Source organism: Musca autumnalis, unplaced genomic scaffold, assembly GCF_047663935.1.
Source record: "Musca autumnalis isolate F117 unplaced genomic scaffold, ASM4766393v1 scaffold_4, whole genome shotgun sequence".
NCBI classification, from domain to species: domain Eukaryota; kingdom Metazoa; phylum Arthropoda; class Insecta; order Diptera; family Muscidae; genus Musca; species Musca autumnalis.
The window spans coordinates 177,344,166-177,363,827 of record NW_027411977.1 but is presented as its reverse complement, the minus strand read 5'-3'; the positions used below and the strand labels follow the sequence as shown (position 1 = coordinate 177,363,827).

Sequence of the window (19,662 nt, the reverse complement as noted above, 5' to 3'; positions counted from 1 at the left end):
ATCTTCTGGGATTGGGACTGTGGTATCTTCGTCGTCTTCGCTGCTATTGGATACCAACAGATTTGAAAAATGTTCTTTCCATATCCTGAGTACACTATCTGTATCAGTTACCAAATTACCTTGCTGGTCTCTACAGGAGGATGTGCCTGTACCAAAGCCGTCAGTTTGATGCTTGACTCTTTGGTAGAATTTTCGGACTTCATTCTGGCTCCTGTACATCTCGATTTTTTCACACTCCCGCTTTTCCATCTCTCTCTTTTTCCTGCGGAAAAGACGTTTCTCCTCTCTCCTTTTCTCCCTGTATCTCTCTCGTGCGCTACGCGTTGCTACGGATTGTAAAGTAGCCTTATATGCCGCATTTTTCTCTTCGGTGGCAGCACGACACTCCTCATCATACCATGGATTCCTTGGTGGAGGTCTCTGGTATCCAAGTATGGATTTTGCGGCTGTTTGCATGGAGTGGGCAATGCTTTGCCATTGCGCTGATATGTTATCGGGATGAGGAGGGCTTTGATTAAGCAATTGGGCTAGTTGAGTGGAATATGCTGTGGCTATCTGTTGTGATTGCAGCTTACCGATGTCTAACTTTCGTGTTGTGTCTGTTCGTACTTTGTTTGCTACGTTTAAGCGGGTGCGTACCTTTGCTGCAACAAGGTAGTGGTCCGAATCAATGTTTGCGCCTCGGAACGATCGTACATCCAACACGCTCGATGAATGTCTTCCATCTATCACAACATGATCAATTTGGTTTCTTGTTTTCTGATCTGGAGACAGCCAGGTGCCCTTATGAATATCGGGATGATTAAATCTGGTACTGCTAACTACCATGTTTTTTGCAGCTGCAAAGTCTATCAGTCTCATACCATTGTCAGATGTTTCACTGTGGAGACTGAATTTCCCGACTGTTGGGCCAAAGATATTCGCCTTTCCAATTTTGGCATTAAAATCGCCTAGAATGATTTTAATGTCATGGGCAGGGCAACGGTCATATGTTTCTTCTAAGCGCTCGTAAAATATATCTTTGGTCTGTTCATCCTTTTCTTCAGTGGGAGCATGAGCGCAAATAAAGCTGATGTTGAAGAATTTAGCTTTTATTCGAATTGCAGCAAGTCTTTCATTCACTGGAGTGAAGCTGGATACAAGATGTTTTAGTCTCCGACTAACTACGAATCCACAACCAAACTCATGCTTTACGTCATGGCAGCTATAATACAGTGCGTCACCTTTAGGTGTTGTTGTGACGCCTTTCCCAATCCATCGTATTTCCTGTATGGCAGTAATATCGGTCTTGTACTTTTCAAGTACGTCTGCCAATGCGAAGACTGCACCTTCTCTATAAAGAGTGCGAACATTCCAGGTGCAGATTCGCAGATCATGGTCCTTAAAACGTTTGCGGGGTTCGTCAACTTTAGAGGGGTTTGTTTTTCTTTTCTTTCGTTTTTTCATAGTAGGCTGTTTTTTCTAGGGGAGGGTTACTAACCCGACGCCCAAACCCAAGTTTTTAACGTTCTTATGGGTGAACGCGCGGCACATGTTAGCTCACTACCTTTAACGGGTGTTAAAGGCAGTTCCCCAGGTGACACCACGGGGAGGTCAGTGTCCACTTGGGATGAAAGAGGGACCAAGATAAATCCTGGGCTTTGCCATGTTAAAACCGGTCAGGACCGTTCCTTGGTATCTTCCATCCCCTACGTCACCCCCCCCCCTCAGCTTACCCCCACTCAATTCCCCCTCCCAACGCCCCTCACCCTCATAAACTTCCCACCAACACTATACACAAATTTTTCCAAAAATATATCAATTCCTTTTTACTCTTCGAGTAAACTCGTACTCTATTTCGAGTATTTTCACTCCCACTCTTATTTTTAAACCCCGAGTATTCGTTAGTGCTCCCAAATATAAGAAAAGAGTGGAGAGTAAACTTCTTTTAAAACTCGCACTCTTCGAGTACTCCCACTCGCAGGTACTTTTCACTCGGAGGAAAAACGAGCAAATCGGAGCTCTGGATACCGCTCGATGTGAAGTCTTTACTGAAGTGACGGTAATATGGTATTTCAGATTTTCAGTAGGTAGAAAAGCTCGACGAAGAAAAGTATCAATATAGGTTCATATTTTGGTATATTCCCAATTTGAATGTAACTCCAGATTTAAGGTATTTTGAATGTTACACATGCATTGTCCAACTGGAATGACTGTAACATTGTAATTCGTATTCTGAATGGGCAGAAAACATCGAAGTAACATTGGTATTAAACCTTGAGTAAAAAAGCGATATTCTTCAGTGAGCGTGGCGAAAGAGCTTAGTACTTTTATGTACGAAAGCATAGACTAATGAATTTAAAGGCAACGGAATGCTCTCACCGAGTATGTTCGAATTGAAATTGTTGACCAAGAAAATCAATATAAAATGCCAAAAAATACAAGTTAATAAATATCTTGTTCTTGCAAATGGATACATGGGGTTAGTTTTTGATGGGAACTATATCCTCAGATAAAAATATCCAAGGAAATGTTGTAATTTTCCCCAAAAAATCGTCTGTATATTCATTAGTCTATGACGACTGAACTTTACGACGTTCTTACTTCTTACAATTTTCCAATCTTTCATTTTTAATTGATACCTGTATAGAAAAGGTAAATTTCATTTGTTTTATTTTTACAATGTTTTATTTAACTTGCTTTGTTGTCTGTTTAGTTCAAATCCAGTAACTCATTTTTCACACAGTTGCGGTTGACCAATCGAACTAAAACTTTGCACACTTTTCAGATTTGGATGACAATAAATGAATATGAAACCAAAACCAATATGGGCCCATTATTTCCTATAGCCCCCATTAGCGGTACCACCCGATTTTAGGTATTTTGGGGATTTTACTTTATTTTTAGTCCGAATTGGCTGTACTTTGGCATTTGGAGTTTCCAATGGTAAACATTATGGACATAGGTTAAGGTTTTAATATATCCCTCATATAGCGGTACCTCCTGATTTCAGGCATTTTAAATTTTGTATCTACATACATTTTCGGCCTAAATTGGATGTAATTTGGTTATGGGATTCTCAGTGGTCAAAAAAAGTAATTTACTAAAAAGTTAAAAATAAAAAGTAATTTCAAAAAATTAATATACAATGTTTTATCTATAAATGCACTAGAAACTAGAAAATAATTTTTCGCTTAGCCTCAATAATTATATTCTTCTTCATGATGGAACCTTTTAAATAAAACGCTTGCATTTAAATTAAAAATGGTGACAAAATAAAACGGCAAGCGTTTTATTTAAAAGATTCCGGCATGAAGAAGAATATAGTTATTGAGGCTAAGCGAAAAATTATTTTCTAGTTTCTAGTGCATTTATAGATAAAACACTGTATATTAATTTTTTGAAATTACTTTTTATTTAATAATATTTGAAACCCATTTCGCCTCATTTGCTACCCAAACCCAATTTTAAATAAAACACAATTTTTATTTTTTAATACTTTTCAAACACTTCTGTAACATTGGTCGCTGTGGCGATGAATACTATCATCCATACACCAAACGCCATTGTGTTAACATGAAGTTATACAAAATGTTTATTTGCAAATTTGTTATTGTTTTTATATATCTTTTTTTGTAATTTTTTTCTGTTTGTTTTTGTAGTCTAAAATATAAATAATAATAATAATTCATTAAAAAAACTTTGCATACAATTTGCTTCAAATTTGTTATCCTAAAATATGTGTAATCATCATGATGTTTTTTTGTGTATTTGTTTTTATAATATTTTTCAAATCTAATGTCACAGTTTAAAATTGGAAAAAAAACCTAATTTGTTAATAATATGTAATAATAATATTTTAAAAATGTTGATGATAATGTTGTAGCAATAATAATCATCTTGATGGTGATGATTATAAACGTAATGATATTAATTAAGAAAATAATTGTTTAAAAACAGAGAACAGTTACATACATTAATAAAAGTTTCCTTAGAAAATAAGTAATACAAAAAAACTTCATCATACATATGTAATGTGATTGTTAACAAAATGTTTGTTTCAATTCAAAAATATAAATGGTGGGGTGGGTGAAGAAAAAATATGATATCCTAACACATACATACACTCCTTTATAAGGATGTATTTTAATTACTTAATTTAGTTGAAGAAAATGAGTGTGTATGTGTTCATGTGAGAAATTTTGTTATTCTTTAACCTAAATATGTATTAGAAAAGACTATGGGTTTTGTTTTCTATATTTTATGTGTGTTCCATCCGCTTGCACTTGTAAGTTTGTTGGTGTTGACAAAATTTAAATTTGAAGAATATGTAATTTTTTCGAATTAAAATATGATAGCTTTGAGATCAAAATTGACCTAATAGGCCAAGGAGAAAAAGTATTTGGTTGCTGTAAAATTTTTAATTTTACGTACAAGCGGCTAGGTTTTCTTTGTTTGTGTAGGTTTCTATTTGATTGGATTGCATTTAATAATTAGTTTGTTGTATTTTTGTTTTGTTTTTGCTCTTTGATAACACATAGATAAATATGATTTGTTTTTTCTGTTCTTTTGCAATTGATTTTAATTTAGTGGGGGTATGGAGTGGAGAGAGACTTGGTAAAATGTGTTGTTTTGTTATTGTTTTTGTGTATGTGTGTTATTTTTTATATTTTTTCTTCTTCCTTGTTTTGTTTTTCATTCTTTGTAGTAGCTTACAATCTAAGAGATATTTTTGTATGTTTTTTAAGATTTTTGTGTATTTTTTTCGAGTTTTCTCATATCATCATTTTTTTTTTGTTTGTTTGTGAAATGTTATTGGTTAGGATTTTTAGTTTTTAAAAATTTTTAATTTTTTACTTATTCTTTGTATTGTTTATTTGTTACTTTAAATTTGAAATTTGATATCAAGACGTTTTCACATATCGCAGTTAATTGGTTTTCAAGTTCACAATTTTGTTTTTCTTTTTTTTAATAATTTATTAAATTAATTACTTTTTAAGGACCTAACATTAAGCCAGTAATGCAGCCTTGAGTTATTCTGATTTTGTATGTTGTTTTTGTAAGCCTAAATCACTAAAATTAGGTGAAAATTTTGAATTTCGAATTTTGCATTCATTTTATTTCACTTTGTATTCTTTTACGGGCGGACAAAGAAAGGGGACTTATGATTGCCTCCTTACATGGTATTGAACCCCTTTTTAGTAGCCATGGTATGACCAGGGCCATAGTTACAACATTTTCACAAGGAATTTGAGGCACTGAAATTAAAACAACAAATTCAAACAATATTCGAGTTTTTAAAATTTGACCATTGAAAATAATGTATGTACCTCAATTTACTTGTGCAAATGTTGTTGTAACTTGTAATTGTGTGTTTTTTTTAATAATTAATTAATAATAATATTCTTAACCTAAGCAACTTAATCAGTATCACATTTTAATGAGTTGGAGATCTTGGCAAATACTTCATTTCGTTTCCTTTGCTTTTATGTCTTGGAAAGTTAGGGTAAGTAGTTTGAAGGGGCTTTGGAAGGATATAAATGCTGGCATTTTTTGTAAAAATGTTTCATTGTTTTTGTATTTATATCCACAAAAAAATTAAACAAAAAATGGAACAAAATTTTTGTCAAATAAAAAAATTAAAGCAGAATAAAAAAATATTTGAAATAAAATTAAAAGCTAAACAAAAATATTTAACAATAATAATAAAAAAATACATAAATAATTTATTAAAACCTAATTTGAACAAATGTTTTTTCTTTTGTGTATGTTTGAAGTTACTTCCCTTGGGTTTCAGTGGTAATCAATGAGCTTTGAAAACCCCTTAACCTTCCTATATTAGAAACTGGAAACTGGAAAAAAACTATAGAGAAATACGAAACAAAAAAGAGATTTGTTTTTTGGACTTTTTGTTTTTGCTTTCAAGTCAAGTGGGTTTGTTTGGTATAGATTTGTTTTGTTTTAGTTTTTCATAAAAAAAATTAAATAGAAATCTAAAAAGGTGGGTGGTTCTTCTTTTTGTTTTTTGTTTTTTTTTTTTCATATAAATATACCATATATAGTATGTATATGTACGTGTGTTTTCTAAGAGTAGTATATGTTTGTATGTAGTTTTGGTCTTGAATGTAGTTTTGTGTGTTTAAATGGGACCTGTGAATGTTGTTAAATTTTTTGGTTGTTTTTTTCTTTTGTTTTTTTGTTAGAGTTAAAAAAATAATAATTGTTATTTTTGTTTGTTTTTTGATTCCTACTAAATATATTATTTTTTCTACACATACATACATATATCGATTATAATCCAGTGTTAGATTTGATTATCACTGTGTGTGTTTGTTTTTCTGTTGATGTGTCTAACACAAACTCTTGGAGTATGGCTTATGCTTGGTTATACTAAAATCGGGACTTATTGTTATGGTGCGCGATAAATTCTTCATAAATTGTGGCAGCAACGATGTCCAGCCTCGATGATCCTGACGCAATGTCACATAAATCTCATAGGCCTGAGCATCAACACCATAACGTTGCTGATTGAGATCAAGTGTGGCAATGCGCCTTGAATTATTGGGTTCATCTTCAAACTCAATATAGATGGTGCATTCGCGTAGACCATGAGTTTCTTCACGGGCTAAACGTAAAATATCCAACGCTATGCGTGGTGTGAGATCACAGGGTAGCGATACTTCTGTGCATGCCAAATGACGTGATTTGGCAGCACGTAACTCTTCCAAAAGACGCAGCGATAGCTCCTGGACAGCGGCTGTTTGCAAAGCTGTTGTTGTATTGTTAGTGTTGTTGGTGGTGGTGGTAGTATTATCACAGTTCAATTTGTTTGAGGAGTTGGAGGTGTTGTTTGTTTTATGCTGCTGCTGTTGTTGTTTGTTATTGCTAATGTTATAGTTGATGCTACTGCTATTATTGTTGTTGTTGCTGCTGCTATTAATATTGCCATGATGCTGATGATTATGTGAATGGTTGATGTGATGATGTGGCTTAAAGGGTGTTGTAAACTTATAGGAGGGTTGAGATTTCAATGAACCTCCTTGTGTGGGTGTAGATAATGTAAGTTGACTCTTCCAATCTGAAATTAAAAAAAGCGAAAAAAGAAAATATTTAATAAAATGTATCAATAATGGTAAATCAATTATAAGCAGATTTGTATTTTGTATGAAAAACTGATTTAATATCTAAGCTATTTTAGTGTCTGTCATCAAATTTTTAAGAACCCATTGACTGGGTCAACATATAGAATACGTACAATCTCAGTGGAATATACAAAAGCAATTGAAGGACTATGCCTTTTTGCCTTCCCAGCAAATAATTCATTACAAATGTCCTTACTTAAACATTATTTTAACAAGGTAATTTCGTGAGAAAAAATTAGTTATTTTTGGTCACCAAAAAATTCCTTAAATAAGTAGTTATTAGCTCAGATTAGCTGGTTATTTCAATGGGCAAAAAATAACTAAACAATTTTACCGACATGCCATTGTGAAACTAATGGTTTAATAAGGACATTTGTAATTAATTTTTTTGTTGGGTTTTTATTAGAAAACTAATGAAATGATATGAACTAAATATATTTTGTCAAAAATTTTTATATTTCAAACTAAAATAAATAAAAAATTTAAAATATGAAAATGAAAATTTAAGAGCAGCCCACTGCTAGGAAGAGCATGAATTTTAACCAAAATTGTAAATTGTCATCGATTTTTTCAGAATATTACAAAATTTAAATATTCAATTCTCTACGCGATTTGAAATAAGTTAAAGGGGTATTATCAATCAGTTCTAAAACTAGTAAAATTAGTTTGAAACTCCCCAACATATTCAAGTTAACATTTTATCAAATATTTCCACATTTTCCTTACAAAATTTACAAATTTATGATTTCAACATTTGGTGTTTTCTTAAAGTTACAGGAAAAAATTTCCTAGTAACCCTTGACAAATTTTCAATTACACGATTTGTGTAAAGACAGTGTAACAGTTATTACAAAATATTCAGGTGATGCGAAAATACAATATTCCAAATTATTGTACCATTCTTTAATAATCATGTTTTCAATAAAAAACTAGAAATCTTACGATTTCAATCTGATTTAAATACGTAAAATTATTTCTGATATTGTTTTTACTTTGAAAATCTCCAATATCATTCGACATAACGCCTAATGTACGTTTGGTCCACCTGACTAGACAGACAAAACTGAACTAAAATTTCTCCAATATTTTTTGCACCGACTACCGGTGTAATGTAATTAACTCAAAGAGAGATTGTGTGTGAGATAGAATACTAAATATATTCCCAAGATATTTCACTCAATATCCATAAGATACAAAATGTAAAATATGAGAACAAATAATAACTCATACAGTCTCTTTCTCAATTTCCATATGCTCTTTAACTCAAAAGTAACAACTAAGGAGAGATGTAATGAAAAACTGGATAAAGTAAATGACCAACATTTTGTTGGAGCAAATGTATGTAAATAATAGGGGCCGGTTTGGCTGGGTTTCAGGCTAAGTGACTGCTGACTGCCAACAAAACCAGAGATACCTACAAAATCAGCTAGCAAGCACACTCCCCGCCACTCAAAAGAGAAAAACTTCACCATCAAGTTTCGCCTGATGTTAGCGGAAGACGAGATATAGGCTCAACAGAGCAATGAGTGATTATGAGAGGGAGGTATAGGGAAGTAAAATGACAACAGAAAAGTAAAGTGGAAAAACTTGTTTCCAGCTGATAGCACAGCTGGAAATCAGTTGTTTCTTGCATCAGCTCATATGTTTATTTGTCAGTCGGTTTGTCTGTCCGGCTGACTGGCTGGCAGTCAGGCTAACTGGCTGACTTTCTGTGTATTGGTTTGTTTGTTTATTTGCTGTAGCCTACAAAAATTATGGGCTAAACACTTAAACCTATCACCAACATCAAGGCTGGGTGGCAGATACGGACGGTCGGTCGGTGGCAGGAACCGAACAAGAAACATATCCAGCAGATACATTTATTTGTGTATCTATCAAGAGGCACAGACACACACGGACATACCCTAACACCCGCAAAAAGGGGGTATGAACAACTTCCCTCATTTGGTGGGCATAAGAGCCTTGTTTCGTGGGGTTCGGGTAACAGAGGGGCTTTGTAGCAAAAATAAAAGGGGTTTCTTTTTGACAAACTTACCTGTAGCTAGAGCAAAATGAGCAGGATATTGATTTTGTACGGATAACACCTCCATTTTCATTTGTGGGCAATTGATTATTTTATAGAGTATAAAAACGAAGCAAATTTTCTTTTGAAGTATTTAACAAAATTAACTTGTTGTTGTTGTTGGGGTTTTTTAAAAAAATATCACAATTTTCATTAAGGTGGGCGACAGAATTCCTTGCGGGATCTTTATTCTGCCTTCCTGCCTTACTTTTACTTCTTCTACTTCCGTTAAGTCCTTCTTTTTCCGATTACACAAAATAAAATACGGCACAATTTCTTAAGAAATTTCAAAACTTAAAAGTTCATTTCGGACTTTCTTCTCACACTCGGCTGTGGATTAAAGTTTTTCTCCTCGTCTTGAGTCAATAGGTGGGTGGTATTTCTCTTTAATTTGTTTTTTGGTTTCAATTTTTTTGTTAACACTGTTTTAGTAGCATTGAGAAAAACTTTGTTGCACAAAAAATGTTCTTAGATTTTCTTTAATAAAAACAAAACTACTATTATTAATTTTCTGTGAGAAGTTTTTTGAAAATGTTGTAGCAAAAGCCTTCTTCTTTCTTTCTTTTAAATAAATATTTTAACAAAACAAAAAGTCTGCTGTTGTAACAATTTCTGATTATGTGTAAGTGTATGTATGTGTAATTTTTAGTTTAATAATTTTTTTGCTGCTGTTTATTTTTGTTGTCTTATTTGGCTGAGCCTTTACGGTTTTGTTGTTTTTTTGGATGAAAAGTCTGATGAGGGTTTGTTTTTGTTTGAAAATGCCGTTTTATTGTTGTTGGTTTGGCTGAATATTTTATTGTGTGTTCAACAGCAGTGCTACGAAGCTACTATTCCGGCCGGTTAGTAGCGGCGGCCTTATATAGCTGCTGCCAATCCTTTGCGCTCATTGCTGCTAGTATACAATTTACTCACTCAGTTGCGTACTCAGGTTGCACGTACATAGTACTTACTGTGTTCTATGCCGAACGAACACACACAGACTATTTCACTCAACAACAACAACCTCACACTAACATTAGGCAAAGAAGAAATCATACATACAAACATATAAGACTTGTATGTTTGTCACTATTTATCAGTTGGGGGATATTTACACTTATTGTATGTATGGAACCACACACAGAAAACAGCTGAGCACCCCTCAGACTCATATAAAGTATTCTTATTGTTGCTGTTTTAAGCTGCTCTTTGAGCTGAAATTTTCGATTCCCTTTTTACTAGGGAATCGCACATACTCACACATATACACACTCACGAGAGAAAACTAATTTATCGAATTGTTGGATATTCATTTGAGTTGTTTTGCTTTATATTATCGTTGTTGCTGTTGGGCTTGTTAGTATGTTTCCTGCCGGTAAATACATCACTACCAACAACAAAACGATTCGCAACAACATCAGCCATCTACCATTCCCGAAAAATTCGGATACATTGTTTTTCATTTTGGTTTTTGCACATCGAGGAGAATAATGTTCACAAAACAGACAATACGAGAGGCATTTGAAAAGTGTCCTTTGTGTAAAAATGAGGATTTGGCATAAATCTGGAAGAGCTGTGATTTCAACAAAAAAATCTTTGTTCGAAAACAATTCGCAAAGATTTGTCTTTCACACAATCCAGTTCCTCGAATGAAGATTTATAGGAAGAAATACAAAAATAAATCAAGAAGAATTTTTTATATTTACTGTGTATTCTATTTGTGGAAATTTTTGTTTCAACCATAAATCTCGGAATTTAGAAAATTAAAAACTCAAATATATTGCAATTTTGATTTTATTGGGATTGATATGAAATAAAAATTGTTCAAAATTAATTAAAAAATTAAGTTAATTGGAATTGGAATTTAAAAGACACTAGCAGTCACAATAAAGTCTATTGGTCTCAATTTTGAGTGTCACAGTATTTTTTCATTATACCTAGATGAACTTAATTAAAGGGTTATGGTCACTTATTGAGCTCGAAAAAAAAAAAACATTTAGTATACATAGGCACAACAAAAAGATCATTACAAACGAGATTAGGAGAACACAAAGCAGACGTCGAAAAGGGAACTCAAAAAACAGCTTTGGCGCAACACATTACAACAACAGGACATAAAGCAAACTTTGACAATGTCAAAATTTTAGACAAAATCAATAGAGAAAGAACAAGATACACAGTGGAAAGCCTGCGAATACAAGAGAAGATAAATAAGACGATGAACGTGAAAGAAGACACAAACAACATTAGTATTAGTTACCGCGCTGCAATACAAACTCAGTGATATAGATTTAAGTTGTCTCTAAAATTAGAATTTGTGTTATTATGTGTGCTTATTGACGAAGAACTTCATGTGAATATATTCTTAATTATTGTAAGTTAATTTTATATTGTCATGAAGATTAGATAGATTAATTTGATGTTTTTAATAAAATAGACCAATCCCCTGAAGATGTCAACAAACATTGACGAAACGTCGGGAAGAATGAAATAAAAGGAATTTTATTTACACAAACTTAGGTCTACCTAGCTTAACAAACAATATAAAAAACATTTTCCATGTTTTTTTTTACAAGAAACCTACAAAACTTTTTTAGAAAATTTTAATTTCATTTGAAAGGTCATACTTTGAGCTACTTTTGGATTTTTTTGTCAAAAATATTGCACAGTTGTCTGACAAATAGGCACATACGAAACACTGTGTTTACTATATTTTATGTTTTTGTGCGATCAACAAGAACCTAAAAATATCTATGTTTTAAAAATGGTGAACTCTTAAAGTCAAAATTTAAATTTTTTTAACTAAAGGAATATAAAGTTTTTCGCCAAATTTTTTTTTTTTTAAAGATCTCTGGCTTGAATTCGATCACAACTTATTGTATTCTATATACACTTTAAAATAAGCCAATAAACATTTTCGATTTTGTAAAATTTTTTAGTGACAATAATCCCTCAATAGGGTAATAAATTTGGTTTGGCTTTTCTATGGTGCTCTCTATATCTTTTTTATTTTAAAGAAATTCATATTTCTTGAGAAAATATTGAAACCAAAATAAACTGAAATTAAAATTAAACAAATAGAACAGCTATTAAAGACTATAAGCATATACAGTTTGGCAACTAGTGTATTGCAAAACCCGAAATAGTAACAAATTGCATATTAATTGTTCATTTATGGCAAAGTAAATTAACTTATTATATTTTGACGGAATAACAAAAAATCTATAGTTTTTACATAATTTGTTGCCATAAATAATTCATTAATTTGTCACAGTGTATTTGCAAACAACGCAATATTTCTTTATCACAGGAGAATATTTCACTGATTAAATGTTTTTATTAAACCACTCAACTTTGAGAATTTTTTGGGAGAAAATTTAACATTTTATATAAACATTTATTTATGTATATGAAAATTATATTTCTTAGACTTTTTAATTTTTTTTATAAAATAACTTTTTTATTCTATACGTTTGACAGGAATCGGGTCTTCTCATAAAAAATTCGAAAACTTTGAAGGGTAACATTGGTATATCAGGAAAAATGTCTAAAATTGTCTTTTCCATTTCAACAAAATCAAAAAAAAATGTTTGATACTACATCAATGATTTTTGGTACATAGATTAAGAAAAAAATCTGCATTCAAAATCTGTTTTCGTTACTAACTTTGATCGTTGCGCGCAAAAGATATGACCGTTTTAATTATGATAATTAGAACAAATTCTAAAAAAATCGCGGCTTAATATAGTTAGCTGTTATATCCTATTATCGTTAACTGAATTCGTAACCTTTGCGATGATGCAAAAAATAATCGCAAAGTCTCAATGGATTCGCGAAAAATCAAATTTGTTAAATAATTTCACGTATTTACAAACATATTTTTGAAACAATAGCGCTCATACTTACGAAAACTATGTAAAAAATTATAACAGCATCCAGACATTTTGAGGAATAAAATGAAACCAAATTGTGAAGGTTGGAGCTATAGTATTCATGTTATTTGCAAAAATACGAAGAAAATATTAGGAAAAAATTAAAATCATATTATTCTAATTTTATTTTTTTATGGTTTTATAGGAAAAGTTGGAGAAAAAATGTTTGAGTTCTTCGGCATTTTCGTGAAAATTTCACGCAATAATGATGATATTCCGTTGTAACAAATTTTTCGCTTATAGTTTTCCTATTGGATAATATTATTAGAACCTTATATTAAATCACAAGGAATTCCAATTGTGACATAACGTTAAAATAATGTTATATTGAATATTATAACATTTGAGACGCATATAAACCGCGTAATTATGAAAATGACATGATGCGCATCCGATTTTCCAACACAGCGAATCAATCCCTCTTATTTGACGTACAGTTTGTCAAATTCTATTTGGCGGCCACGATGGAGCATCTGCTGCATATTAGGGTGCAAAATACTGTAAAATGGTCATAATTTCCGCGAAGTTCATTTACATTTTATGCGCATCCGATTTCAATAATCACCATTAAAAAATACATAATTCTATGCCGTTTCAATGCGATCCATCAAGAACCGTGGATGTAGCATCGCACTCAATTTTTAGAAAAAATCTGTTATATCTCTGGATTTACGAGAGTTTTTAAATATCTGTTTTCGCACAGTTTAAACACGCGTATCAATCTATTTATTTAAGTAGAACTGACACAACCAAAACGTGTTTTAATATGCGATATTTTCAACATATTTTTTTTGCAAATTTTCGAAATTTGAGGGGTATTGGATTTTTACGCGTCGTGGCTTGTTAGATTCAGAACTAAATTTACGCGGGTTTCCACGGAAATCGAATGACATTTGTAGATTTTAAACCAAAAAAATAGGTTTTTGAGAAAAATTTACGCACAAAAATTTCGTGTTTGGGCGCAGATTACTGTGATCCTGTGGGGGCTACACCCTCATGTTATGCATTAAAAAATGCGAAATCGCGAGTACTATAATCAAATAATAACGTTTTATGGAAATCCGGCTGCGCGTCCCGATTAGAGCAAAAACTCAAAAAGCCCCATTTTTCAGGTTTCAAAATGTCAGCATCCGTTTGAGGTAGATACAGTGGATATATTAAGAAATCATACATTAGAAACTTCAACTCTGAAGTGTACTCTTTAACTTCTCCTTTGAGCATTAAGCTCTACATTGTGTTGTAAAACCACTAATTGGAAAATAACATAATGAAACTCGTTTAATTCAACGATTTTTTTACATTTGTACGACCACAGCTTCCGCTCAAATTATTATTTTAAGAAACCCCTCGGTGAATCGGGCTAAAACAGTTTATTTTACCGAAATGCGGTCAAAAGTTATGGTATAGTAAAACTGATCGCGAGTTACAATACCCCATACCTCAGTTTCAACATAAGTTAATTTTCTACAAAAAGCTTGATATACATTTTTCCAATCCATTGGAGAAAATACTCGTACTACATTCCGAACAAATCCCTGAATTTATATGGATGTAACATTTATGATTAAATTTATATAACATATATAAGTTTTTCATTCAAAATCAAAAATTACATAACAACTCCCATATATTTTCGTCGTATTTTAGATATTTGGTACGCCAATCGTGTATGATGAAATTTAAAATGTGTGACGGAATTTAGCCTAGAAAAAATTTTGCTAAATTATAATGAAATCGTATTAATAAAAGTTGACCACACTGTTGCTTTTGGTTGGACTTAGAGACGACTTTCTTTTGATTGTTTACTTAGTCCCGGTCCACACTAGCGTGAATTTCATTAAAAAATTTCATGAAATTAGGTGTTCTTAATTCGAATTCCCCACTACAGCAATTTTATGATTTTACTCTACTATGGAGGTCGATCTAGAGACGCATAATTTCATGCAATTTTTTATTGAAATCACTCTAGTGTGGACCGGGAATTACCGATAAATTTCTTTAAATACCGGAATTATAAGCATTTAAATTTTACCGATTTTTGTCGGTAACTGAAAAAATTAGTTAGAAAATCCCCCTACAGATTTGGTTATATAAAGCTACCATATATATTTTCGGCCTATTTCATGTATTTGATGCACCAAACACAAAACATCTATAAAATTTGATGAAATTTGGAAAATGTCACGAAATTCAGACTACACGCAGAGAAAAATATGATTCATTTTTATTGGAATTATACTGTACCTTTGTGATTAATTGCTCATTAAAATATTTTTCAATATATTTTAAATGAAAGTTTAATTGATTTAAGAACAATTTGGATATAATAGAATAAATAAGTATAATATTGAATACATACACTTATACTTTATGACAATAACAAACACTATGCAATTCTCTCTGCTGTCTCTCCGTTTGTTCCAAACTTAAACCAAAGACATGTTTATGTTGGAGAATATTACACAACAACACAAAACTTACAAGAAACATTCGGAGAATCTTTTTATTTTAGTAGCGTTTGTTACTTAAAAAATTAAACACAACTCAGGCACTGTAGTGCGATTCTCTAACTCATTTCATGAGTTACCGACATATGTCGATAAAATTAAAACGCAAAAGTATGAATGAAAAGTTCAAAAAGAAGTTGGCAACACCGTTGCCTTCGGTAGAAGTTTACGACTACTATCTATTGGGCGCTAACTTATCGAAAGATATCGTTAATTACCGAATTTATAAGCATTTTAATTTTACCGATTTTTGTCGGTAACTCAACAAATGTATTAGAGAATCGCACTACAGTGCCTGAGTTGTGTTTAATTTTTTAAGTAACAAACGCTACTAAAATAAAAGGAATCTCCGAATGTTTCTTGTAAGTTTTGTGTTGTTGTGTAATATTCTCCAACATAAACATGTCTTTGGTTTAAGTTTGCTGCCTGACTTGGGAAGCCAACCCGGACCTTCAGAGTGCAAAGCTAGTATGCTTACCACTGCACCACCGTTTCATGTAATCATCGGATAGAAAAATGTTCTATATTTGTTCAAGTGAGCCAAAAAAAATTATTTTGCTTATCAGTGAGTTTTGCGTCACAGTGGTACAGTGGTGGTCTTGACAATAGCATCAAACTACTAATTTATAAGCAGGTTATAAGACCTATTATCTCCTACGCCTTACCCACCTGGTTTGTAATATCTTCAAGCCAGATGGAGAGGCTTAGGAGATGGGAAAGGTCAATACTTACCTACTGCCTTGGTATGGGCCCATACATAACACCTGATGGTTTATTTAAAAGGCCTTCATGTCGGGCAGTTTATGACAGGGCAAACATGGAGAGGTTGGACAGGTTCCTGGTGAGGGGGCCCTAAACTTTCTTGAGACTTCACGAAACGTCGACAATGCGCTCGTGCGAGGATTCCTGGAACATCCTGTGGATAGGGACTCTATAATGCTACGAAAAAACCTCCCACCTGTAGCATTATTAAAAATTAACGAAGAAGGTTTATTGTATAACAACGAAAATAACCTAATGTTTTACCACAGACGGTTCAATACGATGAACACTACTGACACCGTATACATAACGTCCCAGTAGATCCTTGTAAATATTTGTAAATAGTAGCCTTAAGTTTTTAGTTTTAGTTCTTAGTTTTAGTACATAGTTTTTTAAGCATTTACTCGTGTTAATTTGCCCATTTTTTGAATTGACATTTTGGGGCTTACATACATAATTAATTATAAAAGTATTACTTTTAAAATTGATGGATTTCAGCTCGCAGTTAAGCTGCTGCTTAATTTTGTACTGGAGAAGGTGGCGATTGTCACATGTATACTTATATTTAATTAGCAGTAAGTCATGCTGTATAGTCTTAACATGATAATCAATAAAAAATGGCCATAGCCAAAACCGAAACCTTCAAGTGTGTATAATCATTAAATAAATGTAAACGATCTCCTTGGAAGTCACTCAGAAGTTACTCCGAAGTGTCGGCATACGCGATAAAAGGTAATCATAATAAGGCTATAGAAATTGTTTGTATAATTCACCAACGATCTTCCTTGGCGTGTCTCCGGGGTGACTTCCTAGGCGAGGGAGTGAGAAACTCACTTCCAAATGCTAGCAGGGATTCTACATATCGCCCATTTACTCAATGAAAAAATCAAGTTACGAGACAAACACGTTTTCAGTTCCCGATTGACATTTGAGTTCCCAACATAGAAAGATTATTATACAATAAAATAAAATAACTACACGGAAAAAATGCCTCTCTAACATATGTATGTCACAAACATATTCTGCAGAAGACATACATTTGTTTGCAACCACTCCCAAACATAACATATGTTTGGGTCCTGCAAACAAATATTTGTTTGAATGCAAACAAATATTTGTTTGCATGCAAGCAAATATTAGTTTGGGTGCAAACAAATATATGTTTGTGTGCAAACAAATATTCGTTTGGGTGCAAACAAATATTTGTTTGGATGTAATAAAAATACAAACCCAAACGCCACAAAAAACATACACATTTATAAATGGTGGTGTTTTTATTGAAATGCATAGAAATACCAAATACAAAAGCAAAAACAGACGCATAGGTACATACACAAATTTCCACATCGCACCAGAAATACATAACGGACTTAATTGAAAGAAAAACGTAATAGAATAATTTACAAAAAATAAAAAATAATAATGCAGTGTCACACATTAAAAAAAGAAGAAAACAAAAATATAGAAACATCGTTGTACACTTCTCATTAATTGTGAACTAAAACACATCCTCCTGTCATAGTTAAAATCATCAGCGGGAAATCGGTATCTGGAATCAAATGATTATATAATGTAATAAATGGGTACATCCATATTTCAAATACAAATAGTATGTACATATGGTAAATTTCAAATTTCCTTTACAATTACATAGAAAAAAAAATTAAAAACTTTTTTGGCGAGCACATCCGCCATTTTTGGTACATGGGTTACGAAAAAAATCGTGGTTTCAAATCTGTTCGCGTTCACAAAATTGGATGCTGCACTCAAAAGTTATATGCGGTTTTACTCTCTTGTAAAGAAAAAATATTTAAAAATTCCTATTGTGTTGTAATAAGAACATGTATATATGAATCGTTAGCACCATTTGATATCTATCCGTGGATGCTAAAATAGTTGCTAAATTTGTTTTTATTTTCGCGGAAAATCAAAAATATTTAAGAAATATTGGAATAAATTTTATTTATTCTAACTCAGAGTCCAAAAAATCACTAAAAAATAATTTAAAAATACGTACATAATCTAGACAACGCGTAGAAAAATGTGAGACCAAAATTATAAAGATCGCGTTTATAGCTTGCATATTACAGCAACAACAAAGAACGGAAACTTATTGTTGGAAATTATTTCAATAATATATTTTTGGTTAAATAAGAAAAATTTGAAAAATAAATGTTGGGAGTTATTCTATTATTTCGCTAAATTTCGATCCAAATCCTGAAGTATTTTGCTTAAACTTCTACGAGAAAGGTAATTAGTCATCGTGAAAGTATATTTGCTTACTGTGATGAGCAATAGAAATAGGAAGTAGAGAGTAATAATGAAATTACAACCAAAGAAAAAACACAAAAATTAAAAAACGTGTAATTCGCGAATCCGTTTAAATCAGTTGAGGTGCATGTGCTTTTCGGTTACAGGGAGTCCATGTCTATCAATATGCATGGATTTTCCCATGTTTCATTCAGCGGCCAAAGTGTGCCATCAGTTGCATCTTACTATTCAAAAAACCTTCAAGTGGGCAAAAATTACGCGATGTGCATATGATTATAAGGTGCATCCGATTTCAATGGCCGCCTATTAAAAATACGTCAATATAAATTATTTTAGACAGATTCGTCAAGAACTGCGGATGTGCCACCACATTCTATTTTGGGATAAATAGGGATATTACTCCCGAATCTTTGTAATTTTTGACACACCTTTTCGGCAAATAAAATAATCGCGTATAAAGTATTACATTTATGTAAAAATAATCAAAGAAAATCGCGGTTCAATTCGCGGAATTGTCAAAATATATTTTTGCAGATTTTCCTACTTTCAAGGTATCTATATCCGGCGTTTTAGTGGATGGATTCGAACGCGGAAGGCCTCATTAGATCCAGCACGTAAAAAAACTAAAATCACGCGGGGTTCAGGGGTACCTGTACGACAGTTGTAAATTTTAAAGCCAAAAAATAGGTTCTTTCAGAAAATTTACGCACCAAATTTTCGCCTTTGGACTCCTATTACTAGGAAGCTGTACAGAGCACACTCATGAGATATACATCGAACGACGTGGAATCGTGAGTTCTACAATCCTATAAACTAGTTTCGATTATTATCTAGTTGCACCATCTAATTATAAGAAAAATTCGACAAACCATGAAATCAAAACTTCAAAATGTCAGCATCGATTTTAGGGGGATGCAGTGTATATATCGAAAAGTCATACACTAGAACCATGTTGCCCAAGGGGTATTATTTAGTTCTTTCTTTGAGCACAGGTTTGAATTTTGCGTGGTTTGGCCAAAAATCAA

At 32.4% G+C, this 19,662-nt stretch overlaps 1 protein-coding gene across 3 annotated transcripts; it reads right to left on the bottom strand.

Moving 5' to 3' along the window:
• Nucleotides 1-3,461: 3,461 nt before the first annotated feature.
• LOC141402331 (protein scylla-like) lies at nucleotides 3,462-10,167 on the bottom strand. 3 transcript variants are annotated; one of them, XM_073983300.1, is made up of 3 exons: nucleotides 9,890-10,020; nucleotides 9,157-9,660; nucleotides 3,462-7,057 (listed from the first exon to the last, which is right to left on the bottom strand). In XM_073983300.1, exons 2-3 carry the CDS (start codon nucleotides 9,215-9,217, stop codon nucleotides 6,330-6,332), a joined length of 789 nt encoding a protein of 262 aa, XP_073839401.1. In that variant the 5' UTR covers nucleotides 9,218-9,660; nucleotides 9,890-10,020; the 3' UTR covers nucleotides 3,462-6,329. The 3 variants fall into 3 exon arrangements, with proteins under 3 accessions (XP_073839401.1, XP_073839400.1, XP_073839402.1); XM_073983299.1 differs by having other exon boundaries at nucleotides 9,157-10,167; XM_073983301.1 differs by lacking the exons at nucleotides 9,157-9,660; nucleotides 9,890-10,020 and adding an exon at nucleotides 8,114-8,232.
• Between the last annotated feature and the right edge of the window lie 9,495 nt (nucleotides 10,168-19,662).